Source organism: Strigops habroptila, chromosome 4, assembly GCF_004027225.2.
Source record: "Strigops habroptila isolate Jane chromosome 4, bStrHab1.2.pri, whole genome shotgun sequence".
Classification (NCBI taxonomy): domain Eukaryota; kingdom Metazoa; phylum Chordata; class Aves; order Psittaciformes; family Psittacidae; genus Strigops; species Strigops habroptila.
The window spans coordinates 77,008,021-77,028,176 of NC_046358.1; the positions used below are offsets into that span (position 1 = coordinate 77,008,021).

At 42.0% G+C, this 20,156-nt stretch overlaps 1 protein-coding gene across 4 annotated transcripts in view; it reads left to right on the top strand.

Moving 5' to 3' along the window:
- Positions 1-19,653, top strand: part of XYLT1 (xylosyltransferase 1) — a 209,083-nt gene extending 189,430 nt beyond the window's left edge. For all 4 annotated transcript variants that reach the window (XM_030481751.1, XM_030481750.1, XM_030481753.1 and 1 more), the window contains 2 exons: positions 3,828-4,161; positions 11,806-19,653. In XM_030481751.1, the coding sequence (XP_030337611.1) occupies positions 3,828-4,161; positions 11,806-12,128 (657 nt within the window). In that variant the 3' untranslated portion in view covers positions 12,129-19,653. The remainder of the gene's footprint in view (positions 1-3,827; positions 4,162-11,805) is intronic.
- The last annotated feature ends 503 nt before the right edge of the window (positions 19,654-20,156 follow it).

A 20,156-nucleotide genomic window follows, 5' to 3' on the forward strand; every position in this document is an offset into this window, starting at 1 on the left:
GCAGAACTTTAAAACTGAATGGGGCCCTTTTAGCTGGGAGCTTTCTTCCCTCTCCCAGCTCACACCAACGGGGCCAGCAGGAAGAGCACAAACACACTGCACTGAATGTGTTCCTGGATGTATTTGTGACCCTGATGTACAACTGACACTGTAGCAGAGATGACAAGATCTCTCCAATCAGCCCTTCCTGCCCTCTGCTCCTTTGCTTTGCTTCTCAGACTATGCTTCCTGAAGCAGGTTTCACCATACTCCATGTAAAGACAAGTGGAAAAAAAATCAGCCGGCTGGGCTGCCTGACAGCTCGTGGGGCCAATGATAGCGTGTCACTGGCACACAGCTCCTGCACTGTGTGTGAAAGAAAACAAACTTACAGGAGATCCAAGAGAGATGATTTCCAAGCATGAAACTCCCACACCTCCTAAAATTGGCTCATGCACAATGCACACAGTATGTATCCTACCAGCCTGGGTTCATGCAACTTGCACGTGGAGAGCAGAAGATTGATTTGCGGTACAGTACTAAAAGTCTCAGCTCACCGTATATCAGCTGAACGCTAAGTTCATTTCTGGTCTTGTTAAGACTTGTGATTCATCACAGAGAATAAAATAAACTAGGTGGCAGGCAATTAGTGTGCATTGTGTGAACCTAATGGTCCTGTTTGTGGTGAGCAATGAGACACAAACCCATAATCAAGGCATAATTTATCTTGGGAAAATTTTATCTTGGGACCGAACAGAGATAGAAACAGAAGTTTTAAGCCAATGATAGAGTTCCAGCTTTCCAAACGTATCCTGGGCACAGTGCCTGCTCTCAAAGCCCAAAATAATGTCAATTAAAATAATGATGTGGAAAATATCAGTTTCTGTGCCACATCCCTTCATAATTTATCAGATATTCATTGATTCCATCCCATACTTTGTGTATTCCATTTGAAAGTGAAAGCCTACTTACAGTGTTCTAAGGGGTTATGAAAGATGCTATAGGACCATAGTATCTCTTGGCCTCAGACATCTTGGTATAGGGAGCTCAGCTGTGTAGAGTTCAAGGGCAGAATTATAAACCTCTAACTAGCGCTTTAAGTAAAATTCCCTTTAAAATACTGTGCTTCTAAACCCAGCTTGTCCTGTAGGCTGTGCACCATGGGAAAGTGTGTCCCCAGCTGGAAACCAGACTAAAAGGGCAGATGTTGTAAATAGATTTGTGCAGCTCCATGCCTGCGCCTTGCCGAAGTTGCCCGTGGTGCACATCCCCAGGCAGGGTCAGCACCTTGTCTGGGTCAGAGCCCTGCTCTGGGTGTGCAGGGTGGTGCAGGGTGCTGAGTGTTTTGCCTTTGTGCTGCTGAGGGCCTGCTCTGGGGCAATATTTTCTCCTTGTTTTTGTGCTGCTGTTTTCATGGACCTGCGCACCCTGACAGTGGTGGTGTGCCAGGCTCTCATGGGAAATGATTGCCATCAGCATGAGAATGGTCCCTTCCCCTCTTCTCCTGCCCTTTGACTGTAACTTTTGGTTTTTGCTAGGGAGTAACATGCCTGCACAAAGCTTAACCACCAGCCACCAATTCTGTTACATTGTAGCTTTCTGATTTCTTTTGCCAGGGATGAGAGACTAAAGAGAGGGAAATAGTGAGATGCTGGGGATGAATGTTTAATTTCTGAGGTTGAAGTAAGCTTTCTTCAATGAATTCGTGAGTAAGAAATATTGAATGTGGTGGAAACTGCTTCCTTACAGGCTTTTCTTTGCCCAGGAGGGTGTATATTTGTTTCACCTGTTGTGGCTTTATTATTTCCAGGTCCCTTGAGCTCTGGTAGGTGTAACATGGCCGCACTCAGTGAAGGTTGGTGGAGTAGATAATAAGATCTGGTCAGGAAGTTTTCTTTCTCAGCTTATTTCCATACTTATTCACTCAGTCTTGTCAGGAGAGTACACACTGACAGCTCCTCGAGGCACTCGATGCTTGGGTCTGATATCTGGGCTATGCTGCCTGGTTTGATTAGCTGGTGTGCTAGGTGAAATACCTCTGAAATACCAGCAATTCTGCTGTGTTGATTGCAGAGTAGTGGAAAGCTTGTTTTGTCTCGTATTCTGCAGTGTCATAGTCTGGTAAAAAGAATTCATATGATGACAGATGGATTTAGGATGGTCGGGTTTTATTCCACTGGCCTTGTAGCCTTTTGCTTGCAGTCCTCCTGTAATTTGTCTGCCAACCACAGTGATTTATTTAGAAGGGATTGGGGACTGGACAGTTTCCAGTACAGTTACCAGGGGTAATAGGCATCAGGTAATTGTTATGTTTTAGGGATAGGGAGGGATTTTGGCATTATATTGGAACCACTTATGAAATGAGATGAAATCTAGAGGAAAAATCTCTGAAGCAAATAAGCTACAATTATTTGTAATGCTCTTAGGAAAGCAGGTTCTGACCATGCCTGTGTGAGGTGAAGATTAGGGACAAGGACAGCTCTGTGTTGGGGAATCTTCAATATCCACATATGCTGAAAGAGGGGATCCTGTCTGTGCGTGCATGGGCCTCGGGAAACTACTTGAGAGAATCCATGGTTTCTGTATTGGGAACAAATCAACTGTTAGGTTATCTACATTGGTTGGAGATTAAGGCCAAAGAAGAACTGAAGGGCTATGAGGGGTTTCGGTACCAGGCTGGCCAGGACATCTGTATGTCTCTCCAAGGAATGATGTCAGATGTTTGCTTGCCAAAAGGAGCCAAGAGATTCTCCTGTTCTTCACTTGCGATGGGGTTCCTCAAATCTTGTTGTGTTTGATATTGACCACTTCTGATTTGAGATCATGGGAACAGGACCTCATGGGACAAGCAAGGTGGGCAGTTCCTCCAAAAGCAAATATGCAGCCTTCAATATCACAGTCCACCAGGTTGCCTTCTTGAGAATTGATGGAAGTGATTCGTTAACTGTCAGCTTCATACAGACATGGTAGATTTAGTGCTGGGATAGTAAATGTCTTTCACTTGGCCAAAGAAGGCTAGTTACTACATTTTATGCTATCATCCGTTCAGAGGTGTATTTTCAGTAGTGCACAAGTGTTAATGGCAACAGCTTGTGGTTTGTATCATCCTGTGGGTTATGGGTGAACCATTAAAATGCATATAAAGAGCACTGAAATATGAAAGCTGCTAGGAAAAAAGAAAGGTCCATTAAATATTTACACTAGATTGTAAATCAGCTGCTTTACTGTCAGTTAGTGAATAAACAAAAAACAATGTCACTATTATGACAATAAGAAAACAGTTTACCAGAAATAACTTCCCATATCAGGCAGGAAGGGAGTGCAAGGACACAGCGATGGATAGATCTTCGTAAAGGACCTGACATGACTTGTCCTAAAGTCCACAAAAGCCTTTTCCTTGGTCTTAGCAGTAACTGTGTAGGTCTGTACTGCAGGGTCCATCTCTCAATATATAATACATTTTCATGACCTGGGCAGTGATGGGTCATATTTTTTTCTGTGCACAGCCCATTCTGTCACTAGTCTTGATCCTTTATTTGACTGCTTCCATGTGAAGGAAAAGGAGAGCTGCTGTAGCATTTTATATCACTTTTAAGATAAAGAAAACCTTTATGTCAATCAAAAGTGGACAGTTGGCCCCAAAAAACAAGCCTTGCAATCAAGGTTGTCTCACAATTTGTGTACACATTATGATCTTATGTTATGTTGCCGTCAGCCTTTTTATGTATGTGTAATTCATGTCATTAAAGATTTGTGTGTCTTGAGAGCCCTTATTTGACCTAAGGGTCCTAGGTGCTTACAAAGATGATTTACAGATTGCTTAGCACCAATGTGGTCTTTGATTTCAGATTGGCACCGAATGGGATGCCAAGGAGAGGCTTTTCCGGAATTTCGGAGGACTCCTCGGGCCGACAGATGAGCCAGTTGGGATGCAGAAATGGGGAAAAGGCCCCAATGTCACCGTTACTGTCATTTGGGTGGACCCTGTTAACGTAATTGCAGCAACATATGATATTCTGATTGAATCCAGTGCCGAATTTACTCACTACAAACCACCTTTGAATTTGCCCCTGCGACCCGGTGTCTGGACGATAAAAATTCTGCACCACTGGGTACAGGTAGCTGAAACCAAATTCCTTGTTACTCCTCTCACCTTCTCTAACCAGCAGCCTATCAAACAAGGTAAGTTTTATTTGGTACATGAACAATACAGTTCTTCTGTCTATATTCACTGTAAGTGCTGCTGTTAAAAGTGGAGTAGCACTGTATTGGAAAAGGAGAAAAGAAAGGAAATTTATAGATATTAAATCAGAAAAAATTGTTGCACTAAGACAAGGTGCAGACTGTATCCAGTCTGTAAAACACAGCCACTTTGAACAAAAGGCTATTTATATCTTTTTGCACAGTTCAGAATCCAGAGAACTTCAGACTTCCAATATTCTAACAGCTATTGTAAAAGCCATCATTTAGAAAGAAAAATGGACCTTTCTTTGCTGCTTTTCATTCACATTTGCTCATGAAGAGTTACAGATGCTGAAACTGTTATCTTGACAAAGTCTGTGTGTTTAATGATAAAAGCATTAATACACAAAATACTGAATGAGGAAAAATCACCCTCGGCCAGAGCTCACCTGACACATTGTCAGGTCCAAGCATTCACTCTTGTCTGATACCTGCCCAAACCTGCTCAGCACATGCAAAGCAGTTGTGTTACAGAAACACTTGTGGATACCATGATCCCGGTAAGTATCAGACCCACACTGACAGGTCTTCAGAAAGCAACCATGTCCTCCCGTGCCACAGCAGCGCTGAGCCATCCGGGTCATTCGCAGGCTGCCGGTGTCTGCAGGCTCCCAGCAGCAGCGCGCGCTGGCACAGGCACGGCTGAGCGCTCGGGTCTTCAGCCAGTGCTGAGGAGACTGGGAGAAGAGAGAACACTTCGTAGCCACACCTGTTTTCTTATTCAGTAAGATCAAAACAAGTTTGCTGCTATGAATATCTTTACTATTCTTCTTAGAGTGCTTCCATCTGTCCAGTATTAATATTCATAAATTTAGACATCTTAAATTTGCTAGATACATGAACGATCCTATTAAGTTTTCAGAAGTTTTTCCTCCTGACAAGGCAGCAAATAAAATGAGTCAGGCACTTACCTTTCAGCACAACGTGCTGCTTCTGTAATGGAAACAGCACCAGACAACTGCTGAGAGCTAATGCAGCCCTTATCTTGCTCAACAGGAGCTTGATTCTACACATTTCTCAGCAGAAGAGCGAACTTACTGATTTCTTCTTCTGACATTTGGTGGCATCATTTCTTAAGCAGAAACTAAGCCACCAACAACCTGCTGCTGTTATTAGCTAATAGGCAATGATAAATTGTGAAGAAGCACCATGTGTACAAGGAATACATTTTTAAAGTTCAAACTATAACCTACTTCTAAACACAGCTGTTACTGACTGGAAGTTAATGAATTCCATGTTCTTTTGTAATTTAACAATTAAGGCATAAATTGGATGGAAAATGTGGCATGTAGCCAGCAACCTTGCTGCCTTTCCCTATAATGGGAGAGCCCATGGGCAGTTAGGCATGTCTCAGACTTGACCATAGGCCCACACTTTATGGTGTAAAGGCAAACCTCCCTCTGCTCCAAACTCTGAATTTCCACTGAAATTATGGAGTTACTCCATATTGCCCATTGATAAACTGGGAGAAGATTTTGCTCATATTTTTTGTTCAAGAGCCCTGTTCATTCATATGGTAACTAGAATCTACTGCAGGAATGAAATACAAAGCTTAGGAACAATATTACCTAGGAACAAGTCTCAGGAGTGATTTGCTACTGGTGATGCGATGTATAATCTCCAGATGTCTGAGGCATGAAGGTAAAGAAGAAAATTAATTACAGGGGCAGATAGTGACACTCCACTGTAGTTAGAATTGTATTTACAATGCAAATTCTTGTTGTTTGGGTTTTTGAAGGCTTTCTGTCTCAGTGACACTATTGTGCTCTGTGCAGGCAATTGTCTTTTAGCTTTGATTTCCAGCTTTTGTCATTTTGTCACTACTTTATTATTTAAATATATTTTCTTCTGCCAAATAAGGGCATTGTGAGAGTATGACAGAAGAATTAGAACTTCTAAAAGAACAGTTTCTGTTACTGTTGTAAACAATGCAAAAGCTGCCAAAAATCTTATAAAATGAAGGAATAGTATTATTGTCTTGTCTTAACACTGAAAAAACCCCATATATCAGACTTAGCCAGGAGTTGTCAGCAGAAGGGGGGGAATGTGTTTTATTAGGGATTTCTTGAAGATGTTGTTCTTCCAACCATCCTCCCTCACTCCAGCCCCCCTCCAATAAAAAAAGAGGAGAAAAAAAAAGCTATAGCTCTTGTCAGAAAGATTACCCTGAAAAGTAATTTGCTACTCCAGCAGCTTTCTGAATGACTGATACATTTCATACCACTTTGCATGTCATTTGCTTGATAACAATTCGTCCCGCTGTCTTATGGACTCCAAATGTAGAAACTGGAGCCCACGTAGTTACACACATAAAAATCTGCCCATAGTCTTGTAATTTGTTTGTGTCATTCTAAAAAGCATTTACACAAATCTGGCCGCGGCGCAGCAGCCACTAAAATCTTGTATCTTGAGAGCATGGACATGACAACAATCTGTATTTCCTAGATGATTACTTACCTACACATCACTTCAGCACAGAGAAAAACAAGGGAAAGTTGCATGACAAAGGGAGCCACTTGCTCCTCTTTTAAATACTGAAAGCAAAATGTCTTTGTTCCTGTATCATGACTCTCAAAATTCATTATTACAATTCAAAATTAAGAAAAAACAATCATGGGACAGCTACCAGCAAAGATGTTTTGTTTATCAGTTTATTAAAACCAGCATATGCAGCCAGTTTATTCCTTTTTCTATTCCCATTTATGTATTAATTTTGGTTCTAAAGTCCCGATAAGGGGAAATCAGGGACAGGTGTTTTCTTTGACACAGTGTCCAGATGTGCATGACTAACAGAACTTAAATTGTTTTAAAAACTGAGATTCATTGACCTTTTCAAAACCTGGATGGTCAGATCCTGACCTGGGAGATCAGATCTTGCATGGAATTACTGAGTATCCTGGGAGGTTTGGGGCATTTCCACTGTAAATGATGCTCCCAAACCTATTTCACTAGGAAGTCTATAATGTAAAGTTACTTATTCTTTCTCGCTCCTCTTCCCCCTCCAAGTCATCCACATCTGTGTCTTTTCTCTGGTTTGAGTTGTGTCACTGGTCAGCTCTGCCTCCAGCAGATCCTCTGGCTTGAGAGTGCCTTCAAGTTTGCCTGGTTGGAGAAAGAAAAAAAGGAAAATTAAATTAATTTGTGAGATAAATCATTTGGAGACTCAGGTTCACTTGCTCCACCAGTGTCTCCTTCTCCCTACGTCCTGCACAGCCAGATTCTGTTTTATTCTTCTCCTAAGTGGCAATTTTGAGTTTCTCACTATATGGCTGAGTGTGTTAAAGCCAAGTACTCCATGCTTATTGTAAGGACATGGCAGGGCTGCCGAGGACCAGCAGGATGCCCTGGGATTGAAGTGTGCCAAGATGGAGAGGGAGCGTAACGTGGAGGACACGAAACAGCGAGATCAGTAGATCACTAGCAGTGATAATAGAGAGGAATGGAGGTTTCTTGCTGTCAGCTTTAGGCAGCCTGAATTTAAGCACAGTTTGGAGACTTGAGGCCAGATGTCTAGGTCCTCTCTGTAGGGACTGGAGTAGCAGAGCCAAAGAACAGGTATAATTCAGAGCACTAAGCCAGCAGTTCACAGACTATAGTCCAAGCTACCAAGCAGATTTTAATTCCTAAGAAAACAGCAAGGTTGGCTCTGCATCCCCATCATCCCAATTTCCCACCCTTTTGTGCTCTACAAAGTCCATGTGAAGCAGCCATGCCAAGTCTGATCACACACATCTCCCAGGGGCACTGAAAGAGGCAGAGAAAAAGGCGAAGCAATTTAATTTTTAAATTTGAGTTTATATTCATGGCAAAGTTTCCACAGTGCTCTCCCAGCTGGAGTGACCATAATGAGTTGTCATGCGTTTAATGTATAGTACCTGTTTCATTAAAGCTAAATAGATTACTGTGAGCCAGTGGGCAGATTCACTTCTGGGATAGAAAAAACCCCAAGCCTCAAGCTGATACTAAAACCCAGGAATGAAAATAAATAAGTAAATAAATGAATGAATAAAAGCCTTCTTCCTTCAAACAAGGAGGGCAGTGAAGAAAACCATCTTCCTTTGCCTCAAGAGAGACCTTTCCTGTTCGGTTCCTAGCTTGATCACGTGCCGTGGGCATGAGGCTTCTGATCTCTGCTACTCCACAATAGGCCATGGACCTTAAACACCAGCTTCTGGTCCCTCTGCCCTTTAACTGCAGCCACCTCTTTGAAAGGCTTGTTGGCATCAGCAGACATACCACGATGCATGCACACATCTCAAAGGCCTTTTAACCTAATCCATATTTATAGATCATCTTAATTAAGTATATACTGGGAAACCTTTGTTTTGCCGTTGGTTGTTTGCAGTGGCTCAATCAATTCTAATTGCATCTATACAGATTATAAAGTGGGTGGCAACATGTGTCAGAACTGCTGTGATTTCTGTAAATTAACCAGAGGTAACATGACATGTTCTTGATAAATGCAGCAATAGCAGCAGGCAAGTGCAGGACTGCAGCAGAGTAGACATGCCCTGGAATAGTCATTCCAAGAAAAACCCTGAAGACGGGGATTTGCTTCGCAATTTAGTTCAGATCCAGTTGACAAGGAGTTGATTAGCTTCACAATGAGCAAATGCAGCACTGTCTTGTTTGCTGCAAGAGAAAACAAACAAAATGTCAATAAAAAATTACCTATTTGCCAGAGGGTTTCAGCACAATTCAAGTAAAGAAATAGAGCTGTACATTCTGTGCTGCTTTAAGAAAAACAGGTCTAGCGCCTTCTTGTGTACTGAGGTAACCACATTTTTCACTCCTTAGCCCACTCTCTGTCTAAATTAATTTGTTTTCTCTGCAAAATGAAGAGCAAACACACACAGAAATGCTGAAATCCCAGCCTTTGTGACTGACTACAGACTGTATATAGTCCAAAGAAGTTATACCAAGAGAAGTCAGTTGAAAAATGAAGTGCCCTCTCAGAGTGAAGAGCAAACAAAAATGGGGGACAAGAATAACTTTTTTTTAAGAAAACCTGGTAATTTAGAGTCAATGGAATGTATTTTGCATTGATACCTGCAAAGGTATCAAAGGGCTATTTGGGTGGTTTTGCTGGTAAAAAAAATCTGGCTTAATGTCTGCACTTCAGCTAATTTTGAATTGATTGCTCTAACTTTACAGACTTCAATGTCTAAACACACCTCTCATAGGGGCAAGCCTTTTACATTCTGCATTATTTTTTCATGAGCAAGGACTGAAGTGTCAGTGCAGGCCCTTGCAGCACAGCCAGGTCTAGAGCAGAGCATGATGGTCACGTAGCAGTGCAAAACACAGCAGTGGTGCATTGGTGGGAGAAGCACAGGGTATCTGGCACAATTACAGCAATAACAGTGGTGAATGTGGTGAAGATGTGGTCAAGATGCTGAGGTTATCACCTTTACTTTAGCAAAGGCAGCCCACTGATCTTAAGCAACAAGGGTCACAGATTCAGAGGTAATCTCCTGCTGCATTGCCAAGCACTGAGTCCTGCAGTTTCTGTAGGTTTCATTCCTTCCAGTCCTGATAATCCACCAAGTCCTGAAGCCTGGGACACATGTGAGGCTGAGCCAGAGAGAAGAACAACTACCATTTCATCCTGTTATTTGTCTGGAAAAAGATCTCTCCTTTCATGCGCTAAACACATGCACAACAGACTGTAATTCAACAAGCTCTCTGAATTGCCTGTTTCAATCAGATGATCCTGCTAGCAATGCCAACTCTTATTTGTTTGGGGATTTTTACTTAGAATGTTCCTATTTAATTAATATGTTGACAAACAATCTTCCATATTTAATTGCTTCCAAAGGAGGAAATTTAATCATGTGTACTTGTTCTGTTTCTTAAACTGCAGTGCTCTGGCAAAGCACACTTCTGACACATGTGCATGGAATAAACTCATTTTGACTAGAGGTTATTGGGGGTACTTACCATTTAAAATAAAAAGAGGGGATTAGAGGAATGTAGAACAGTTAAGTGATGCATAATGGTGATGGGAATATGCTGAACTAATTGAATTGGGGTTTTGAAGTAATGGACTTGCACAGTATTTGACATTAAAGACTTCGCAAATCTAACAGCAAAACTCCAATTAAATGTCCCTTTTCCTTCTAAATAAATGTACTGATTTATTGCCAGTGCCTGAGATGCTGACCTCTGCATGGAAGAAAGGGCTCAGTGTCAGGCTGCAGTGTGAGCAGCAAGGACATGTGGAAGGAATTGTAGCCATGAATGTGTAATTCCTGGCCCCTAAATGCTATCTGAGCACGGTGGCTTTCCTAGCCTGGAGCGCCCTGAATGGGCCCATTTTGTGTTCTAGACAGTGTGTATGTTGGCAGAGCTGAACCTGTCCTTTGTGCTGCCAGAGCAAGGATGCTGGGGAAGTCAGCTCAGAACAGAAAGAAATGGTTGAACATTTACTCCCAAGAGGCACCCAGTGGACATTCTTGGAGGGTCCCACAGTGATTTTATGAGGAGCCCCTTGGTGCACTTGCAGACCTGAAGAACTCAGCCAGCCTTAGATGAGGGTGATCTGACTCCAGTGTCCGAGTTCCTTGAAGGCATTATCACAGCCTGGCGATGATTTTTACTGCAGTATTACAGATTTGGGACAATGTAGTGCATTTTGCTGAGATAGAAGAGTTACTGTAAGGAAAGCAACCACAATGCAAAGAAAAGTGTCATTAGGAAATGGTTGTGATCCATTATTTGGCATAAGAGCTTGAAATAGAATTGTCATGACAGAATATATGCCCTGCGAGACTGAAGCACTTCAAGGAATGATGCTTGGGCTACAAATACTTCATTATGGGTCTGGTCTGTCCAAGGTCATGGTGTTGTCCTTCCCCTGCCAGGAATGGCACCACCTGGTTTTTGGGGGCAGATTGAGCTAACAGATGTTGTGACTTTCCACAGCAGAGTAAGGTTCATCAGTTTAGAATCAAAACTAGGCTGAGATCTTGGCTCCTAGACAAACCAATGACAGCATTTGCAGGTCTGATGAGGGTCTGCAGCCTTCTCACACTGAGCATCCTTGAACTGTTTCCTAATTTCAAAGCACAGCCTTCCCCGGGTGTCCACAGGGGTGACTTCAGCTGCACGGGGTTTATCTCCCAGGCTGCTTTAGTGGTGAAAGAGGCAAAATTAGTTTCTCCTGAATGCAAAATGGGTTTGTCCCGAGGAGCTGCACATTGATCAGGCTTGAGCTACAGCCAGGGGCTGGTAGCTGAGACGCCCTTGAGGTGGGCCTGCCGTCTTGTTGTGCTGTGCAGAACAGCTCTGGGCACATTGGTTGTATGTGATGGTAATAAGGACAATGCTGCTTTCAGCCTCTGTGCTAACGCAGTGTTGCAGGCTTAACAGCGCATGAGCGGAGCTCGTAGTGGTGAGCACAAAGAGCTGAAGAGCTGAGCACAGCCAGTCATCCTCAGGATGCAGGGTGTCCTCCATGCTGGGGAAATGGACTATAGCACACCACTAACTGTTGCCTTTTTGTTTGCTGTACCCTTAGATCCTGAAGGTTTGGAGGTTTGTTCTTTAATCAGCTAACTTTTGGGTTTATTTCTGCTTTTCCAGAGGAAGCCATGAAGTATCACAGCGGGCCTCCAAAGAACGCATACATGGAGCAGAGCTTCCAGGGCTTGAATCCCGTCCTGAATATCCCCATCAGTGCTGCCCACGTGGACCAGGCCAAGAGGAACGCGGGGCTGGTGGGCGCCCGGCTGGAAGCCTGGGTGGACTCTCTAGTGGGCAGCGTCTGGTCGGCTGTAGACATCTGCAGCACCGGCCCCACTGCATGCCCAGTCATGCAGGGCTGTGCTCAGACAGCCTGGAGCTCCCTGAGCCCGGACCCCAAATCTGAGCTGGGCCCTGTCAAGCCCGATGGTCGCTTGAGGTAGCATCCGGTACGCAGTCCTCCGGCATAGGATTTTAAAAGGGAATTTAACCTTGCTCGTATGTGAATCTCACACCACATTTCAGCAATCTAAGGGAACATTTTACATTTTTGTTACTTACTGCAATGTAATTCATTTAAAAAAAAAAAAAAAGTTTTGACAAGGCCTTTGGCACTGCCCTCTCCATCAGCAGTGGCAGGAGCAGCTCTGCTTCTCCTGCAGGCTCTGCTGTCCCGTGGGGCCGTGGCTGCACCATTGCCTCTCTGGGTTTCCCAACTAGCACCAAGCCATGGAGAGGGCAGTGAAGGAGCAGCTGCTAACAGTGTTTTTTAAGAATAAATTTGTCTGTACCTCTGCTGTTTCATAGGCTTTCGTTATTTTGCTACCATGAATAAATCACAGCAAAATCCCCTTCTACTTACACTTCCTGGGGAGGTTGGTTACTGCAGGCTAGAGCCTGTATGGCCGCATTACCTCACAGAGGATTAATTGTGGTACACCATCACTCTTTTTTTCTTTAATAACACAAAGTAATTCTGGGCTCGGCTAATGTCTGTTATCCTAGTTAGAGAAAATGAGTAAAAGCAGAAACTGTCAGATTACAGAGATTTTTGAGATTAATTTCATGATAAACTCTAAATGGACCCAGTGTATTGCTGTATCAGTCTTCTGTGTCTCGTGCAGTCAGGTTCAGGTTCTGCATACTAAGAGTACTAATTTAAAGAATGAAGAAGCATTTTGGATTTCAGCCTTTTCGGATCTGCAGGGTTTTTTCTAAGCCCACCAGTACCTAAGCATTTTTGCAGACTGGCAGTGTGTGTAGGTTGGGGTGGGCTGTGATGTGTCTGCTGACACCCTTTGCTGATCCTGCTTGCGAGCTGAGCTGAGTTTTCTTTCGGGCAGTGGAGTTGCGCAGAACCAGTAAAATGGTAGAACTGGAACCTAAATCTACCACATGTTCCTTGCCTGGGTTGAGTATTGCCTAGTAAGTCTTAACACTAATTCCCTCACATGATCTCAGATCTCTCAGCTCTTCATGACAAAGGGTCCTTCTGGGCTTGTGCAGGACATCTGGAAGGTTGTGCAGGATGTGGATTCCTGACCGAAGCCATGAGCTGAAAAGGAAGGAGAGCAATGCGATGTTTGTCAGCGCATTTACTTTATGCTGTCAACAAAGTACCCTTGCCTATCTTCAGCATTCCTAGCAGGTTGCGTCTTGTTTTAACCAGGCATGTTTTGTGTCATTTTAAGCAGCATTTTCTACAGTAGGAAAAAAAAATCATTTATATTCCAGTAACTTTTTAAAATGTAGGTTCGTTTCCAACTAACTAATGCATTTTACATTAGCATAAAACATGCACTTTGTTGTTGTTGCTGTGGTAATCTCTTGTTAACAACATAACCCAAAAAGGTTATTAAAAGCTCTTGGGTTTTAAGAAAAAAATCCTGTTGATGTAATTAAGGTATCTGTTTACCCTTCTGTGTGTATGGCTAACTTTCTGCTGATGAGAGTTAAGCATCCACATCAGGAGGGAAATAGACCCTTAAATCATTCTATAATCGCATCTCACAGAAAGGTTGAATTCCCTTTTAAATAACAGTTGCAAGATGACCGTAACACACAGACGCCAGTGGCTTGTAGTATCTCTCTCCGTCGTATTGGTTTAAAGCTACTTGCAGTTTGCTTTGGACTGGAAATCGCGGTGTCAGCTGTGCTGGCATTAGGCAGAGCATTGAAATGTTTATCTGGCACAAAAATGGATGCATAGAAGGAACAATTTAGGTATTTATTATTTATGTTTTAGTCAATGACTAATTAGTAGGTGCTGCTTTTGCAGCTTGAAGATTATGTTATCTTACTAACTGAAGCTGCCTTTATTAAGAAAAGGCCTTCCTCCCCTCACACCTCCCTTTCTTTATTTGTCTTGATTTTGACAGGCACTAGAGCTATAGTTTTAGGAAAGCCTGTAGCAGTGAGAGCTGGTTGAAATATTTCAGTCAAGATAATGTTCCAGCTTTTCAACAAGCTCTAGAGGCAAGCATGTTTAAAACCAGGGTTGCCAACAAGTTTATAGAATAGAAACACAGCATTAATACTTACTCAGTAGGGTTTTTTTAACAGTGCTTGTTTTTAAGCTAACATTCCTTCATGAAGTTCAAATTTTCTGGGGACTTCCAATCCTTACTGTGAAATCCAGGGCTTTAGTCACACTGATCCACTGGCAACTGCACGGATCAAGCCCTGCAGAGTAAATGAAGAACATGGTATTTACGGCACACAATAAAATTCATTAACAATCCCAGTCAGTAATCGTTCTCAATAAAACTACTGGGGTAGTTGCAAAATCTTCAGTCTTGCACATGAGCATATGTATAAGGATGCGCCCACACACCGCATGCAGATAACTTGGGTTTTAAATTTGATACTTTTTTTATTCTTAAGCAGCAATGATGTTTTTAAGTGCTTTATTGGTAAGTTTTCATTATTAACTAGACCAAGCAGAAGGTAACGACAATTCCATCTTTTACGGCTAGAAGAAAATCTGCCACTTCTGTCAGGTGCAGATTATTTTGTTTTAGTACAAAAAAGGGAAAGAAAACAAATGGTTGCTGATATATCTATTGATGTTATATGCTAGGTTTCAGATATCTCACAACAAAATTTATATTAGTTTATTTTCTGAAAGACAAAAAGCATCTCAACAAAAGTTTTGTAGCAAGCTGGCAATCCCAGTGCTGCTGTTAAACATGTGATGTAAAACTGAACTGATCCTGCAGCCCTTTCTCAGGCACAACTTCCATGGAGTGCTAATGCTGAGTAAGGACTTCAGAGTCAAGTCCCACATAAACGAAAGGTGTGACAGTATGCTATGAGTAGATACTGTATGTGTGTGAGGCCATCAAAGGCTGAGCTGCCGTGTTTGGAACATCTTCTGGGGCAGTGTCAAGTTTTGGACCTAAACAACAATCTCTACTATTGCTGTTAATATACAGACACAGATGCATAAGTTATATACGGGACACTGTGTCTGAGTTACTGTAGTTGTGAAGAAAAACCGTGGAAAGCAAGATGCTTTTCATCAGGGATCAAGCTTGCTCCAAGCTGATGCTGTGGTAGCTAGTGCTGCTAAGACTGATGTCGTGCTTAGTGGCTTTTCTGGTTCTGAAATGGCAGGCACTTGGAGCCTGTGATGAATATTATCTATTGTTAGAAGAGAATAACTTCACAGATCTTACATTTGGTGAAAAGGAGAATTCAGAGCAGGGACCCACAGTTCATACAAAAAAAGCAAGTTATGCATCTTCGTTTGAACATGCGAGTGTTCTTTTCCAATTACCCTGGCTGGTCCGTGCTGAACAGGACTCCAGCTGATCAGTTTCGCTCAAAATCCCTTTCTGTGGGAGAGGGTTGTAGTTCCATATGCACACATTTGTCCTCTGTGTGTAATGCTTTGTTCATTTGAATTCCGTGCCCGTTCTGCACTATAACCATGTAACACTTCTGTAATCAATCAGCATCACACAGAAAGGGAATGTGGTGAAATGCAGAACATCTACATACATGATTTAATGAATTATGTCCAAAGTCAGTCTAAGCATTATGCAAACCTGTTTATATGGTAATGTTAAACCTTGAGGCTAATAGAAATAGCTAAAATGACAGTTTATTTTCAGATTTGTCCAGTCTTTCTTTGATGACATTTGGACATTGAGCAGTAATATTTGTATTTTCATTTTCTGATATTCAAGGGGTTTTTTTAGAATTGAAATTATGTCTTCATTTTTTGTGCTCTTGGCAAGCAGAGAATTTTAACAATTCCTTCATGATAGCAAGTGTTATACAAGAAAGTATTCGTTACTGCTAAGCCTGGAGATACAGGAATATGCACTCATGTGTTACAAATTGACTTTCCTAGGTATTGGCTCCAGTGCACAATGCATGTACAGCTGTTTAACGGCATATTAACAATGATCCTGCAGCACCTTCAAAAGGACCAACTAATCTGTGTTCACCTCCTGTCCATCTCCTACAGCACTGATTGCAATACTAATGAAGTCTCCATCACTCTTAGGTATGATGATCATGAACAGAGTAGTGAAGTCAGTGTATCAGAACTGGGATATTCTAAACCTGACCAAAGGGAGAGATGAAGGGTAAAGAAGATGCTGAAACTTTGCAAAAGTTTGACAATTGTGCTGCAAAAACACCTGTGAACGAACTGGGCACCTTCTGCACAGCAAGGCTGAGAACCACTGATACCGTGAGATCTCAGCTTTGACTTCCCAGATAAAAAGAAAGCAAGATCCAGATTTTTCTTGTGGCCAGGCAATGAGGAGCAACTTCCTATTGTTCTTTAGTTCTCTTTCATCACAGCTAACAGAGAAGTGCCAGCTTGCCGCTGGCTGTCACACCCTCCTCATTGTCTTCCCAGATTCCAAAGCTTCAGGACTTGGCCACAGGAAAACTTGGCCAACTCCACTGCTTTTCGTTGAGCAGGAAGTTCTGTACTTGTGTGAGCCAAATGCCTTAGGCCTCTTCAAAAACACTAGCTGTAAATCAGAAAAGTTTGCTTTTCAGAGCAGCGTTCAGTCAGCTCAGTACTAACGCACATGAAGGAGTTGGTAAAAGTGATCGCAATTATCTTTTCTTGATTTTCAGGCATGGATATTGGATATAGGTAATAGTAGGTTTGGTTATTTCAGCAACAGAGTAAGACTGACCTGGTGGGATGTGGCTAGTGGCATTTCCCACCGGCGTTTGCTTCAATCTGGTTGTAAAAAGTTAAAGGTCCATATGTCCATTATTTCACCCATTTCACCCAACCGTACATTAAATGCATATTAAATGACAGTAGAAAATACCATGTAAAGAAGTGTTCCCAGACCAACCCTCTGGCTTCTGCCAAGACAGCTCCAGGGCTGCTGCCCACAGAGCAGGCAGGAGTGATGCAGTGTTGGGAGACAGGACAGTGCCCTTTGAGGGGCCCAGCTAGAGTTACGGAGAGCAGGAATACTGGCTGCAGAGCTCCTGCTGGGCACAGAGGAGCCACACAAATGTGAATTAGGATTAAGGGTAGTAAGGAAGAATTTCTAGGGAAATACTTTTTTTCCTATAGATTCTTCAAGAGCAAGCAAATGCTTTGATTTGTAACTCCCTTTGAAGGTGTAGAGTAGAAGAGTAGGCCTTTGAAAACCTTCCCCACCACCATCACAGTAAGGGCAGGAACAATCAGGCTGAGAGCATTTAAAATCAAGACAAGACCTTACAGCCGGTGTTACCCAGGGCCACGGTGGCATTAGGCTGTCTCCAGTTCAGTGCGGTGTTGGCAGAGATTAACCCTCATGATGTGATACTGCAGGTACTGTGTTGATTTTGTTCCTTTACACTAACAGTAGTATTATGTAGATCATTCTCTGCTCTTTGCTTCTGCCTTGGTTACCTTCTTTTGCTCATGGGTGCTATCAAAGCTGCTACCTCACTGTGTCTGCAAACACGTTTACCTGATAACAACAAAAAAAGGTACCAGAAATCTCCTTGAGCTGAATGTACAATCTATGCAAATTCTCTTTCTACTTTGTTAAAACCTAGAAGTATTACTTGTAGCCTTGCCAAATAAACAGCAAGATACTGTACAGGTGCCTCTGATAACAGAGTGACAATTCTAGGCGCGGTTCATTGCGCTGCATTTGTATATTGTAATGACTTGACTTGTCTTTGGTTATGTTGTAATTAACACCCTCAACTGAGAAGATAGCAATCTCTTGCTAGGGGAGCACCTTCAGTTTGCTGGGAATATTCCGGAGGAGGATGTGTATGGCATTCCCATTTATTTTCCTGCTTACATCCAAAAGAAGGCACAGACCTGCTGGCCAAAACTAGAATGTTGTTTCAGATTTCCGTGGGTGAATCCTATCAGCTTTGGATTGCTTGGTGTCTGTTCCCATTGTGGCATCCAGTGTGTTGCCCCTTAAAGAAAGCCTTACTTTCATCCTTTCTAAATGTGGCCTTAAACTGTGTTAGGAGGTTTGGTGTTGTCTGTGTCTTGCTCTTTTTCTGTTTATTGTGGAATGAATAAAAGGCACCTTGAGATTTCTATTACAGCTCAGTTGTGTTGCTGTCAGCTTACACTTTACAAATACAGTAGAAATTGCTTACAAATGCAGTCTTTAAGGGAAGAAAATGACCTTCCCTTTGGGCAAAAGGAAGGCTCAGACGTTCACATAAACCTTAGGAAATTATGTCTTTTGCAACTCACTGTAGATAAAGAAGGTTGATTTAATTAATTACCTACAAAGTCCAAACTTAGTAACTTCTAATTATCTTCAGACTGTAACAGGACAGACTGCTCTCAGATGCACAAGACAAATTCTGGAGTAATTTCACCCATTCTGACATGACACAGTAGCGTTCCTTTCAGATGTGCAGTGGCAGCTGGGAGAAGATAGATCCTTTTAATGGTATGGTCTTAAAATCTGAAGAATGTCACCACGTGAGGCCAGATTTTGCATGATGGGTGGGAATCTAACAGTACACTTGGAAGACAGAGGAGTCTGGTTGTATCATCTAAGTCATAAATGCATTTCCAAAACTCTGGCTTTTGGAGCATCATCCAAACATTGTCAAAGACAGCAGAAACCAAGGACTTCTGCTAAGGCTTTTATTTTTGGGGTTTCTTTAATACTTTTCTCCATGAGAACTGTTGTGTTTCAGTAGCACCAATATTCCCGGCAGGCTGCAGTGCTTTTAGGAATCCCAAATCCTAGCCTGTTTTGGTATTCAAATGTGGATAGAACCCAAAGGCAACTGAAAAGGGTTTACATAGAAAACAAGATTTGTGAAACAAAAAGAATTAATTGGAGTTAATGAAATTATCTTTCTGACTTTGTCATTTTGGTTTCATTCTGGGTTGATTGGATTTTTGTATTGCCTAACATGGTCCATAATAAGTTATTCCTATTCTGTCATTTTCAAAGACTGGTGGTAATATAGTTTTAAGAAATAACTATTTTGTTATAAATCATAATATGCATAAAATTGTACAGAAATATTTTGTAAGCTATTGAATAAGAAAAAAAGAAAACCATGTATACACAGCAAAGTTTAAAAAAAAAAAATTGGAAATTCAAATGGAACACACTGAAAGATGTAGATATTTTGCTATTTATTTAAAGGAGTATTTTATGAGCTATTGAAATGTCTTAAATTGACCGGTAATCAAAGTTCAAAGTCAGAATGCTTTTCTTGTAGTAGAATGTGATTTTCAGCAATTATTGCACTACCCGGTTTTGCACCCTTTTGTCTTTCATTTAGCAGAAAACAACGTGCCTTAGCTGTATTCTTTGTCAATGGGAGTTTGGTTTTTTTTTTTGTCTGACAAAGCAAATTTTTTTTGCAGAAAAAGAAATGGATGTATTAAAAAGTGTATTATACCAAAAACACTGCAGGTGTATATAGATGCTTTCTGTCATACTGTGTTTTCAGATGCAGAATTTTAAAATTAAAAAAAAAAAAGGCTGTCTTTAGGAAGTGATGTGCACCTGGTCTTATTTCCAACCCTGCTAATGTATGTCTTTATTTATTTAAAAGACCTTTGCTGTTTGGTGATACTGAGGATGGAAAATGGGACCAAGCTCTCCTGATCTGTGTCCCCCCATGGCTCGCAGGCACTCACTCAGTGCTGATGGCAGCCTGAAGAGGGGTGCAGGCACCAGCAGCAGTGTTGGGAGATGGGATGTATGGCCCAGGGCTCCCAGCGCTGCTGCACCGTGGGATCCAGAGACACGTCGAAGCTTTTTGGGCCAAGTTGTAGTTTTCAAACTCAGATGACTGCTTTGGGGCCAGATTCTCCCTGCCTTTTCCAAAGATGTTAAGGAATGGTAAGCAGAAGGGATTAACAAGGAGCTTAGCTTCGGTCTTTTTTTTTCTGAAGGCCATAAACTCTGAGGAGAGTTGAAGCAGTCTATTCCATGCATCCCTAAAGTGTGCATCATCACAAAGAGAACGGTCTTAGTCATGAGACCTTATGAATA